Source organism: Fistularia commersonii, chromosome 2, assembly GCF_037954325.1.
Source record: "Fistularia commersonii isolate RoL2024-O1a breed Wild chromosome 2, RoL_Fcom_v1.0, whole genome shotgun sequence".
NCBI lineage: Eukaryota > Metazoa > Chordata > Actinopteri > Syngnathiformes > Fistulariidae > Fistularia > Fistularia commersonii.
Genome location: NC_141285.1, coordinates 13,274,455 through 13,288,793, shown reverse-complemented (window position 1 = coordinate 13,288,793; position 14,339 = coordinate 13,274,455). Strand labels below are relative to the sequence as shown.

Genomic DNA, 14,339 nt, shown 5'->3' with positions numbered 1-14,339 from the left:
AAAACCCAACAATAGTGAGGGGGATGGGTGAAAAAAAAAAAAAAAAAAAAAAAAAACATAGAAAGAATTCAGATCCCGTTATGTTTTTTTTTTTTTTTTTTTAATGCTATAGTCTCTTACTCCACTCCCCCCCCCCCGAACACAAACAAAAAAAAATAAAAAATAATCCACGAAATAGTCCTGTTTAGGATGAGGCTGCAAAGTGCGGCGCTGGCTGAAAGGCACCACTGGAAGGGTCCAGTTCAGGGGATGTCGGTGATGGTGAGGGGGGGCTTTGACTGGAATTAAGTGGAGGCAGTATGAAAAAAAAAGGGGAGGTGGGGGGTGGAGGAGGGCATGGAAGAAAGTGGTGGCGGTGCCAGACGCAGCGGCAGTAAGAAGAGTACGTACGTGCTTTATCTTAGCGGCTGAGAGTGTGACGTGATATTGCAGCCCGCTCCCGGAGCTCTGCAAGCACCGAGCGAAGCGCCTCTACTCCGCTCTCTGGTGTAACTCACTGGCCCCCCAACATCTTACGTCCACCCACGACGGATCTTTTTTTTTTTTTTTAGTCCTCCTTCCTCTTCTTCTCCTTCTTGTTCCCCGTCTTTTTTTTTCCTCTTGAGGTGGGGGGGGATGTGTGTGTGAGTGTGTGTGTGTGTGTGTGTGTGTGTGTGTGTGACTTGCCAGAGAAAATATACCGATGAGAGATACGTGGGTTCTGCCGGAGAGGAGAGAAAAATGGTAATATTGTAAGAATCGCTCTCCTATTTTCACCACTGAGTGAATTGATCCGTGTTTCTCCTCCTCGCACTGTCTTTTTTTCTTCTTCTTCTTTCGGTGGCTGTCGTGTACTGCTGCGCTTGTTTTTTTAATGGGAAAAACCCAGGAGAAGACCGGGGGATGTGAGCGTGCAGACCGGAGTGTAACGCATTTTATTTGCATCCATTGAACCATCTTGTTGCGCCGGACTTCCTCGCTCGGGAATGGGGCTTATTGTTTCTTGCCAGAGCTGCAGATTTTATTTATAAAAAGGATGTGGTCAAGTACTATGTTGGGAAAATAGCCATAGCTTCCGCTGTGTAAGGTAAGAATATTATAATTATCCTTTTTTTCTGTTTCTTTTTTTGGTTTTTGTCATCTTTTTTTTTTTTTTTTTTTGCATGGAGCCACCACAGCAGCGGAGAAAGCTCTCTCGTTTTCACATGTCACCTGTCAATCAAAGTTACATTCTCAGGTCAAACGTGTGTCCTGCCTTTTCAACATGATGCCTTCGGTCACATTAGTCCAGAGCGCTCTAACAGATGTTATGTTCTTTTTGAAGAGCTGATCTCTCTTAAGAGGCAGAAATCACTTGAAAGTGTCGAGCGTCGAAGTGACACTGCATGGGATGTCGTTGGCGTCTCCCGAGACCGAATTGCGTTTTTAGAAGCCACAATAAAAAAAAAAACAAAAAAAAAAACCAGCGTCTCTCGTCTCTAAGAATACAGATTTGTGTGTGTGTGTGTGTGTGTGTGTGTGTGTGTGTGTGTGTGTGTGTGTGTGTGTGTGTGTGTGTGTGTGTGTGTGTGCAGTCTCGGCCAAGAATCTTGCGGAGAGACGTGGAATCGTGTGGATTTGTCGCGATTGAAAGCTGCCTTCGCGCACAACTCATCCAAATATCCTTATGTAACCCGTTTTATCCTTAAATACCGGCGCCTTTTTAAATTTCTTATTTATTTCATTTTGATCATCGGTCAAAACAAGTTAGTTGGTAACACGAGTGGACAGATCTTCCAGATCTCGATCCACACAGCCGTGGAATTTCTACGCCTACACTCACATGCACACAGTTTGAGATGCGTGCACACGCACGCACACACGCACTGCTGTGACACTGCTCACAGCTGCATTGCCTGTAGGATTAAAGCAATCAGGACATCGCATTGCATTCTCTCTCTCTCTCTCTCTCCTCTTCCTCCACAAAAACACACTTAGGCGCGCGAGTGCACGATGGAACATGTAGCATGGCACGCTTATGTGCACGCACAAACACACACACACACACACACACACGCATAGGCAGCCTCTTTATCAAATTGCATTGTCAAATATGTCAGGTCCTGAAAAAGACGAGCAGGTCGTGCAGTCCGGAGGCGTGCAGGGGGAGAGACGCATAACCATGTTATTTTTTTATTTATTTTCTATTTTTTCCCAGTCTGCGACTGTAGTCCTAACCAAATTTCTACGTGCTATTTTCGAGGGGAAAAAAAAATACCAAACTGCGTAGAAATCAGCTTCAATTATTTGAAAAAAAAAACAAAAAAAAAAACAAGAAACCGTGTTACTACATAGAAGGAGCAACTCACATCTCGTGAGGAAATAATCGACATCTTCTATTTTAATGTCAGATATTCCAAACATCTCAGTTTGAATATCTGCAGGCGTTGTTTCATGCCAAATTCGACCCAATTATTAATGTCTAAATGACTCACATTACCCCCCTGCTCCCCTCAAAAAATAAAATAAATAAATCTAAAAAGGAAGACATAATAATGACAAAAGTAACCACAAGGTGGCAATGTTTACACAATATAGTGCCGAAGGAGACTGAACGAGAAAAAAGGCATGCTGCTGGTGTTAATGTGGCTATTTTTTCCATTTTCATGGTGGGACGTGATAAGAAATGTGTGACGCACATCAGTCAGACTTGATTGATCATCTATCATGCTTTCAGTGTCCTCTGACTGCACAGTCCTTTGTGTAATTATCTCCATTTCTCTTTGCAGGCCAAATGACATAGGATGAAGGCTGTTCGAAACCTGTTGATTTATATATTTTCCACCTATCTTCTGGTTATGTTTGGATTAACTGGTGCCCAAGATTATTGGTGTTCCACTCTGGTCAAGGGGGTCATCTATGGATCCTATTCTGTGACTGAAATGTTTCCTAAGAACTATACAAACTGTACATGGACACTGGAAAACCCAGATCCTACCAAATACAGCATCTACCTGAAGCTATACAAGCGAGACTTGAGCTGCTCCGAATATTCTTTGCTTGCTTATCAGTTTGATCATTACTCCCACGAAAAGATCAATGAGTTGCTGAAAGTCAATGAGTCTATAGTGTACCTATGCGATTCAAAGAATATTTATGTATTTTTGCTGTATGACAAGAATTTTGTTCAACTACGGAGAGTTTTCCCTTATGATTATAACGGATTGACACCACAGAAGCTGGATGAAGAGGAGAAGTCTATTGTGGAGTTTTTGGTGTTGAATAAGGCCAGCCCTAGCCAGTTTGGGTGTCAAGTGCTGTGTACATGGCTGGAAAATTGCCTGAAATTAGAGAAGGGGACGGTTGAGACGTGTGGAATCGTGTACACAAAATGCACTTGTCCACAGCACCTAGGCGATGGAGAATCAGAGAGTATGCTCATGCTGAACAATGTGATATTACCCTTAAATCAACAAACGGAGGGCTGCTTATCACCCCAACTACAAGCTGGGCAGATCTGCAATCTCAGTGCAGAAGTGAAACGGCCTCCTCCTAAGGAAGGTGAGTGTTCTTTCAGTTTCCTCCGTTGTGCTGACTTAAAACGTAGACGTAACGGATTACTGTATGCGTAGATGTAATGGATGACATCAAATGTGCACGTCTGTCACTCCTTCTCTGCCCTTATTGCATGTTTGAAGTGTGATGGCCCATGAAACAAAGAGCACACATAGATATTGAGGTTGTTGTTGGCTCAGAAATATGTTAATTCATAACCACAGCTGCCACAGGAGTTGGTTGTAGTAAAGACCACACCAGCACAGATCAAAAACCGCAACAAAAGGGGTATTTCATTCGGTTGGACTGAATTCAAAATGCATCATTGCTGTGAATTTAAAATGGCTGTTTTGATACACATCAGCATGGTCTTAAAATGGCTGCAAATCCAAATATACATTTATGTGTGTTTTACATGTCTATGTCAACCACAGCGAGACCAGAAGTGGCTGATATGGACAAGTTATTGGTATTTGTTCCTTGGAGCAATTGGCTTTATAAATGTAGCAGTGTCCCAATTGTATCTCACTTCTGAGGCGATGCAACAATTAACATTTGTAAATTAGAAACGACTTTGAATTTTAATGTAGGATCTTCGGAATACATATAGAATAAACCTGTCTTTTTAAATCAGACGTTGTTTTCTATCAAGCAGTGCTGCCTTTTATCGAGTATTGCCATAGGACAATGCAGCATGTATTTGAATGAACCTTGGGTTTTGCACAGTACAGTTACAAACATCTGTTCACATGCATTCACATACAGACATCAATAATTAATTGCTAAGAGGTAATAATAGTTTTCTGGAATTTCACCAGTTGGTGGGGGTGGGAGGCGTTACTGTTCACATTATATGCATGGCTGACTGCAGTTTAACAGATGTGAAAGAAAAAAAAAAAACAAATATGCTTCATATTTGAAAGTTGAGGAGCATAAGGCATGAAGGAGAACTTGGCATCTTGTCTCACTGAATGAATATTAATAAATCAAGAGTTCCCCAAGATGTAGCGAGAAAGTAATAGCACAAATGTTTTGGCGCCAGTCCCCTCATCACACTAAATAACAATGACAATTACCACAATGTGGAGAACACGTGGTTTTTCTAAAGTCACAAACAACAACGCGTGAACTTCAGATGTACTTGAAACATACATAGATCTTTATGTTTGCAAACATTGAAATAGATTAAAGTGCCATAACACTGTACATGCTTCCAAAGCAAGAGAACCTGACATAAATTAGAAAACATACTAACATAGTGCCTCAACATCTTTATACATTTTACACCCCAGCTGCTCTTGCTTTAAAATTTCCACATGGTTTATTAAATGGATGGGCATCACGTTGCATGATGAACTCATTTTGAATTTCCTTTGCCAACCCTTAAAGCCTTTAAGCAATAATGTATGCATCCTGTGATGTAAAACGCCGTTACAAGTCATACAGCATGTGTTGGAAAACAGTTAAGAGTCTGATTTTGTTCAATCATTTTATTATTTTGTAGAGCCTGTGATCAAATGACAAATGTTACTGGGAAACATAAAGCTTATTTGCAGAAAAAAAAAAAATCTTCTCACAAATAACATTTGGCATTTTATCAGTATGTTAATAACAGCTTAAGAGCACAGCTTATTTTTTTTTCCTCTCGGAAGATTTTCCACATGCTTCTATTTATAGTGTTGGTTGATGGGAGGTTTGAATAAATCCGTTTTCATCTGGATAACGGGGAGATCACCGCTGGGTTTTAAAAGAGTACTGTCTCTCCTCTGGCATCACAGTGACAGGGTGGGTGTTCCTGATGAAGAGTAAAGCATTACAAACAGTCGACAAGGGCTCTATTTGATAAAATCGCTTGTCTTTGATCTTCTCAGTTCCTGGTTGAGGGTGGCTTCACAGCATATCAAAGCAATGCAGGGCTGGAGGTTGTGTACTCTAGCCATGTCACTGAAATGTCCCCACCAGTGTTTCATACAGACTCAGGATAACAACATTTTAAAGGTTAAAGCTCTTACATATTTAAGGTGATTATGCAGACAAAAGACAGACCCCATTCCTTTTTACCGTGGCATTTCGGAAACCAAATTGACACAATGAAGCGCTCAACAGAGGTGCAACGAGGATGACTCATTTATGCAGTTTTTTTTTTATTTTTATCATATTCTCCCATTTCATGCATAAAAGTTGTAGAGGGACAAAACACAGTGGTGCAGTGGCAGTGAACAGATTGAATTCTTTCCATTTCTTAAAAATGTATTTTTCTTCGCCTTCCGTTCGATATCTTTTTGTGTTTTTTGTCCACATCCATTCCATGAAATAGGCTGAGGATTTTGAACTGCCCGTAGGTGAATGGGTGTGATGATGTGTACTGATAGTTTTTTGGCTTAGAGGTCCCACATAACTGTGACCCTTGATGTAAAAGTTGCAAAAGATGGATTGGATGGAGTGAGGAGTTCTAGTAAAATAGTTTACTGGTCAGATACTCAAAAATATTGTACATTTATTGTTAAAGGACGGATCAGTAGCAAAGAAACCTGTAGGTCAGCCAGAGGTGAGACTATACAGCCGCTTATGTTCCTATGCAATTACTTGAAGTTTGGGCTAGCCACCGGAAAAGGCAAAATAAGAGGAAATAAGAAAAATAAGACAAGATGAGTTTAACTGAATTTCTGTGTGTACTGAGGGGTATTTCAGTTTCACTTATTTATGTGCTTGATGAACCATCCAGACGTCCTGCAATCTGACAAAGCTCTGCCCATCAAAAGATAATCTTAAGAAAAGTATAATACTTACAAAGTTATTTTGGTCAGACAGAGCATAATTTCTCATTATATTAATTCTATTTATTGTAGACATTAAGTGACAGGTGTTTTTTGGGACTATTATTTCGCCAATGACATTATGGTCAGTGACCTTTTCTGACAAAATACATATTATTACCAGTGAAAACTCCACTTACAGATTTAGACAGTAAAATGGTCCCTCACTCTTTTTAATATTATATACATTAAACAGTTGGAAAATAATTGACAGGTTTGTTACATCACCCTGCCAACGTGGTACCCTCATATACTTCCAATGTCCTATTTGGATCAATATGAAAATTCAGTCAGCCATAGTCTGCCCTAATGACTCAGAGTGTTTCCTTTTATGCCTTTGAAAATATCACGTTTGTTGGATCAACAAAAAATTGCTCAATTTGCAAATGGAACATGACTCGGAACATCCTCCTAGGTGTTCGGTGGAACTGAAATTTTAACTAGTGCTATTCTTGCCACTCTGCATCAGTCTAGTGTAGCTGTGACAATAATCCCCCAAACATTATTTTCATTCTATCAGATTCCGTATTTCATAAGCCTACATTCACCTCTCCTTCCATTTCTGACATCAGCGTTGTCACTGACTTATCGGTGGATGGTGGAAAAGATGACAAACCTGACAGCTTGGTACATCGAATTTATTTTAAATCCGATACAGCAGCGGAGAACTGAACCACGCAAGTTTTTAAATAATTACATAAATATATAATGAGTCCACAAAAGGGCCTATAAATCCATCAGAAGTATAAGAAAAAGTATACTAGAAATGTCATCTCAAATTTGTGTTCCAATTTTACACTTAAGTGAGTATTTTTATGTGAATGTATTTGATTTCTCAATGCAAAATGCAGTTGATGAAAATAATGAATTTTCATACAGATAATAAGCGATTTCATGAGTTGATCTATTGGAAAGAAAACAATAGCACTAAAAGTAATGTGTTTTCTTGAAGACTAAGCACGTATACTTATTTGTACAGTTGTAAATACTTATACGGGCATTATGGTTTGAGACAATGCAGATCATGTGCCATGTGGAAGATGGCAATGGGATTTTATTGGCAAAGGAAATGTGTGTGAAGCGTTCTAATGCACTGTCACCCGCCAAAGTCCTGAGCGCTGCAGCAGCTCAGCCTCGCTGCATAGTGAGGCCTTTTATTCACTTTGGATCTCAGTCAAGTCACTCAGTAGTCACACTGCATTATGCTCACCCCCATTGTTCAGTACACTTGGAGGCCATTTTAGTTCCAATTCAGTGAAGGAGAGAGCTCAGCTCAACAGCACTGTTTGTTTTATCTTTGACATGCATTATTTTGTGTTTGGCTGCAGAAAATATCATCCGTTTCCCTAATTCCCCCTAAAATTCTGTGTTAAAGGATCCTACCTTTTAAGAAATCTCTGTAGCAATTGTTAATCCTTTGGTCAGCTTTCCTATCTGTTTTTTTTTTTTTTTTTACAGTGACCTCTGAAAGCGACCGCCAGTATTTACCCTTTAAAAATATCTCTACTGGGAAGGAAATGCTGAAGAAAGTTGTCACAAGCAGCAAAGTCAACACTAATAAGCCTGTTAGAAAATGAAACCATGAAGAACCTTTGCTACAGTGGGAGCCATCTTCATTTTTGCCCATTAAATGCATATTAGGACAGACAGCATATTGGAAAGAGTTTTATGTTGCATTAAATTATATAGTTTTTGGTCAATTAAAGTCAGTTTTTGGATATACTTTCTGAGTCAGTAAAAGCCACTATCATCTCAAAATAACGTTAAAAAGAACCATTCTTTTAATTGTTTGCCTCATAAATATGCATAAATATATATAACATCCATTTTTCAAATTGCTTTTTTTCCTTTTTCCCTGCATAAAATTCACAATACTCTGAGGTGCCTTTTAAATTATTTTACACAGCAACATAAAACTAGGATAAACTGTTGTCATGTATAAAGTGCTGCATAAACCAGTCGTTCTGCCACACATGGATTCAAATAGTCTCTTTGGAACCACAAAAGTCAACGTTTTCCCACCATTACAAATTTATGATGCAATGAACTATATCGTCTACCACACAAGGCTTGGCATGCTATATTTTGCATGTTGTGTTTAAATATAGAAAGAATAAAGGTGTGCATTTATGTATAATATCATAAAATAGCACTATCTGGCAATTGCTTTTAAGGCTCTTGAAGCCTGGTTTCTACATAAGCTTCTAACTGCAATGAAGCTGGTCTAACACAGATACACACCTTACTTCCAACTTTCAACCAGCTTTAGACTTATTGGACACTTGTTTTTCTGTGGTATTCCTCAGTTTTTTTTTAATATAGCAGTGTTTTCTTCTGTTCTGCAATGTAGTTCAAGAAAACTGATAATAGATTTGATGAGAAGTTGTTGAAAAATTTGATTGTTTCTATTCTCAGTTGACTGGGTTTTTCATGGTTACAGCCAAAATCTGTAATTTTCTGAATGACAGTTGTTTTTATGTTAATATTTCAGGCATCACAAAATATTTAGATTTTGTAAAATTGTGAATGTCATTGATAGTAAAGTTTTTCAGGTCATTCATGTGAAAGCCCATATGAAGTTAATCCACTCCATATGTCATTGTGTAGCCAGCAATGTCTTAATGTAAAAAAACTGATGCCGAGGGCTTTTTGAGTCGTATTGTTGCACCTAATGAGCAGTCATTACCAATAAAAGTTCGTTGTACATTTAAGGATTTTCAGAAGGCTGTTATAAAATAGCCTGCTACCTAGAATAACCTGGTTGAATATAACTTGTGAATAGTATTGGTCATTTGGCATGGATTGGTGATCTCAGTCTTGAGGCTCTTTTTCAGAAGCATCGCTGCAATGGAAATGACATGAATAGTAACCGAGCTGTCTGGACTGTCCACTGCAAAGAGCTTTATTTAATGGTCCGAAATGTCAAAGCAGGACTTTAGCCAAGATGCAAAGCAGGAGGGCTGGATAAAAATGTGACAGAATGCAGAATAATAAGGTTGAATTGGAATGATATTAGGTGTTTAGATAAGATTCTGCATCAGTGTAAAGTACCTAAATAGAACATCTGTACATTGTATGTTGTAAATCATACCAATCGAAATATCCCATCCATTTTTATGCAGTTGATATGCTAAAAGATTTGTTACATATTCCAAAGTAATTTAACAGTAAGAATCATACCCGTAATGGATTCGATAGTTCTTAATATCTTGGGCTGTGAAAAACATGCCACAGTTTGTGCTCTCAGAAATCTAGTTTTCAATCTACAGAACTATTCACTACTAATTTGAAAAGTCGCAGCCAATTTAGTATCTCCTCACTTGCGTACATGCTGTCATGAACTGCAAAACAAGAAGATTCATATCTAGAATATCTATAGGTACACCATTATTAGGCAAAAGAATACCCATCACACTTGTTTATTTTCACTTGTTAAAGTGAAAATAACAAACTCAAAATTTACAAATAATTCCTTCTGAAATTAAAAAAAAAACAACCAACAACCTCAGAGAACAATATAGCCACCCCTCTTTGCGATACAGTCACAAGACTTTTGTTCACTGAGTCAGTCAGTTTCTTGATCTGGTCAGAATCTCCTTTTTTGTGCAGCTGCAACAGCAGCCTCCCAGACACTGTTCAGAGAGGTGTAATGTTTACCTTCACAGCAAATTTTCTGCTTAAGAAGGGGCCAAAGGTCTCAAAAGGGTTTAAGTCAGGTGAAGAAGGGGGCCATGTCATTAGTTTTTCCATCTTTAAGGCCTTTACTGGCCAGCCACGCAGTGGACTACTTTGATGCATGTGATGGAGCGTTGTCTTGCATAAAAATCAGAGTCCTCTTGAAAGATGCAGACTTTTTTCTATACCACTGCTTGAAGAAGGTGTCTTCTAAAGATTGGCAATTGATTTTAAGTCCATTTTCAACCCGAAAAGGTCCAACAGCATCTTTAATAATCCCTGCCCATACCAGTACTCCACTTTGCTGGCGTCTTAAGTGGAAGTGGAGCTCTGTGTCCGTTACTGATCCAACCATGGGCTCATCCATCTTGGTATATCAAGAGTCACTAATCTCATCAGTCCACAAACCTTTGAAAAATCTGATATTTCTTGGTTGATTCTTGACGTTTCAATTTATGTGTCTTGTTCAGAGGTGGTCAGGTTTCAGTCTTTCTTCCCTTGACCATGTCTCTAAGAACTAAACACCTCGTAATTCTTGACATTCCAGGTAGGATGCAGTTGTGGAATATAGCAGTACTGGAGGATAATTGGTTCCTGGTTGCGTCATGTTTGATTCTTCTCTAATCTTTGGTGTTTAATTTGCGTCTTTTCTTCTCGACCAGTTTATTGCGACCCTGTTAACTACTCACAACAAAATGTTTGATGACTCTGTGATCACGCCCCAATATCTTAAATTTTTCAAGAGTATCCCTGCATCCCCCTGAAAGACTTTACAAATTTTGACTTTTAAGAGTCAGTTAAAAGTCTTTTTTGGCCCGTTTTTCATGAGGTGAAGAACCTGCCTGATAATTATACACACCTTGGTATAGGGTTTTGATCTCCCTTGGCCACACCGTCCCTGGTTACACAAATACATATCGCCTGATATGCATTAAATCCAATAAGCATTCAAGGTTATACAGCTTGGAGTTGGAAATGATAGATAAAATTATGATATGGTCAAAATAATCACTTGCCTAATAATTGTGTACATGTAAATGAAAAAAAAAAGAGTTTTACAAAAAGCCTCTGCTGTTTTCTACATTTACTCAATTGCATTACGATTTTTTGAGATTTTCTTTTAATCTATATGCATAATTCTTGGTCGGTGTTATTAATTGCTGCACTGATCCATTTCAATAGTCTGTGTAATGAGATTAAAATGAAGAGGTCTTGCATTGAGAGATTATATTCATGCACAAAGCAGATTTGTGCTATCCAATCTGAAACAAATAAGTCTTGAATAAACATGCCACATTAAACACCTCTTTTCTCACTGTAGAGAACTTATTTCACCATCTCACCACAGTGTACATTGGCACAGTTTCAATTATACTGGTGTGCTTGGCCAAAGCCAGTATGTTTTTATGACATATAGGCTTCGTCAAGGTGTCACTCATCATATTTTGTGTTTCCCCATCCATGTTACAGTCAGGAGATCTTTTGGAGTCACTTGTCACTATACCATTGTGCAATCAATGGCTGGAGTTAAATCTGTTCCAGTGTTTGACATACAATACCATTTGTGCATTTGAAAATACATTTCTTGTAAATTTCATGCAAATTGTTTGGGATCAGGTTGAAATGCCCTTTAACTGCAGGTTTGGTAATTTTCTTATAGTATAGACTATGTCCTTGTGAAAGAGACAGTAGGAGTAGTATGTATTGACAATTTCCTTTGGGATAAATAAAGTTGTTCTCTTATCAAATTTTGGAACTTCAGCAACAGACTAGGACTTTGACTGCCTATGTTAAGCTATATTCTGTTTCTCACTTATGTTCTTGTATGATTGTTTGACTTTAAATGCCAATTACTAATGCAGCACTCAAATAGACATAATTTTTTTTTTTTTTCTAATTCATGATATAAAATAAAAAAAATGCCCTCAGTTCAAACCTTCAACTCACAAATATACTCCGCAAATGTTGGTCCAGGTAAATCAACATGAATTGATGTCAACCTATCGACAGTATCCAAGGGTGAGATAGAGAGGGAGATAGAGAGAGCGAGAGAAAGAGAAAATGAATGGTGAATGTTGCTTTTCTTTTGCTGCCCTGTTTGACCTGCAATATGTGAAGAGGGTTTATTTGACCAAGAAGAGAAGATCAGCTTAAAAGCTAAAAGATCGACAGTTTAGTTATGGGGTTGGTTAAATGAACTACGACTGAAGCACTTCTAAAACCCACATCTGTATTGCATTGGTGAATAGAACGAGGCTTGATTAGCACATGCCCTGTGTTCATTTATCTCTATCCACAGGTAGATAATGATTTAGGCCAGCCTGCTGTTAATTCAGCAGCTTTTGTTTTCATGCCTTAAGGCTGTTGGATATTTGCTTGTAAAATTGTTCTGACACATACTGGCAGTGATCTCCTTGAAGATGACATGATTGACAGAAGAGAAGTCAGTTTAACTTTTCTGTCTCTGTATTGGAGAAGATTGGGGAGCTTGTTTTTGAAGTCCCGTAGTTTCCTCCAACCTAAGAATTAAAATAATATAATTGGATAGCTATTAACCCCTGAGAATGTTACCTCCTCAGAGGCTTAGGAAAAATCTTATAATTTTGGCGTAGTGCTCATCCATCTTAATAGATAGCAAATATTGATTAGGCATTACATCTTCATTACAATAGGCATTTACATTTAGTTTTATCATTTTGCGCACTGAAAATGCAGGTCAAGTTCTTGACCCATCAAGCTTTCATACATGGGCTAGTGCAGTGTTAATGGAGCCTATCAGGGTATATACAAGCTCACTGAGCCATCCAAGGATCTTGTTAATCATCTTGCAATGTGTAAAAAATGTGACGTCATTTGAAGTCTAAGTCAGGTTTGACATTTTATCCATCGTTCCAAGGGGCCATCCTTTAACGTTTTTTTTCGGAGAGAATGAAAGACTTTCATCAATTGCTTTTATTTCTGATTGTCAGTACTTGTCTTGGTATTTATCATGATCTAATTCTGCTTCTCTGCACCTGTCTATTTTTGTATTATGGTGATGTTATCTGATATATGTTAAATGCTGTCAAGCTTTAGTGTCACAGAGGCATTGACTAAATGAGCTTAACCTTTTTATCCCAGTGGCAACAGCTCATAGAGGGCAAAGCCTATTAAAACAGAAAACTAGTTTTGAATCTAATTGTAGTTTAGGTGTTACCCTATTGGACTCTAGCACTCTCGATCTGCATTAACTAAAGAAAATGCTGTTGTCGGAAATGGGCTCAGGCCATGCATTGAAAATATACTGCAGGTGTAGTAAAGTTGGGAAGAGGAAAAATTAAACTTTCAGAATTCTGCATGTAGACAAGGGAGGGGACACAGAGGAGCTATTAAAATAAGGGTCGCATTGGTAATGATAGCACAGTGATATTTTATCAAAATAATAGCAAAAACACATGAAAAGAAATATTTGTAACTGGATATCTTGCTTTGACATCAAATTGTCATGTCTCTGTTTTGCAATTTATAAGTTAAAGATGAATGGACCTCATGAATCAGTGGAGGCCATAATTGTATTGTGTTTTCTTTGACTTCAAAAAGATTTCTATATGAATATAAGCACTCAAAATGAGCTGAGATGAACATATTGTATTATAACACAAATTAGATCCAACATGTGCATAATTCACAACCACCCAAGAACAAAAACAATAATCCTGCAGTCTCCATTAGGACAACAGAAGGAGCACTCTAAACTTGCTTCCATTACAGACAACTAGAAAAGACTGTGAGGTGATGATTTGGTATATTTACTTCACAAGCAGTTTAGGTCACTGTAAAAAGGTATGTGCAATAACAATAAGAGTATTAATTTAACTCATGTATTGTGATTAAATGCTTCTAAGGGAGCCCTGTGCTTTAGTTCTATGAAAGAATGCATGGATAAAAGTCATATGAGTCTGCTCTAGCCTTGTTTTACAGTTCTGAATAAAGGAAAAAAAAAGTTCTTGTTTGGATAAACACCTCCAGATGAGTTGAATCATTTCTTGTCAATTTTAAGTTAAATTGTATCTTCCCTTTGCTGTGGGCTGGCTTAATTTGGCATTTCTAAAAACCCAGCCTTTGTTTTTGATGCCAGCAATGTTAATGTAAATTATGCACTGAATTAGCTTCTTAGTTACATGTTCCTGCATTTCAGCTCAGTTAGTTTTGGCCTGTCACTGGATGGCTATTTCAGCCCACAGAGAAGATGGATTTGCATAAACATCCGCCCACATAACCTGGCAAATGAGCCTGTCACTCAAAGGCACTATGTATGTGGGAAAGTGGAGGAAAAATCCATTTTTTTTCTCAAAG

General features: G+C 38.2%; 1 protein-coding gene across 3 annotated transcripts in view; it reads left to right on the top strand.

Moving 5' to 3' along the window:
* The first annotated feature begins 532 nt into the window (after positions 1 to 532).
* adgrb3 (adhesion G protein-coupled receptor B3) overlaps positions 533 to 14,339 on the top strand; it is a 108,343-nt gene continuing 94,536 nt past the window's right edge. For 2 of the 3 annotated variants that reach the window (XM_086168197.1, XM_086168190.1), the window contains exons 1-2: positions 535 to 1,066; positions 2,748 to 3,519. In XM_086168197.1, the coding sequence (XP_086024323.1) occupies positions 2,763 to 3,519 (757 nt within the window). In that variant the 5' untranslated portion in view covers positions 535 to 1,066; positions 2,748 to 2,762. Of the gene's footprint in view, positions 1,067 to 2,747; positions 3,520 to 14,339 lie in introns of all 3 variants that reach the window. The other variant, XM_086168205.1, reaches the window with a different exon arrangement.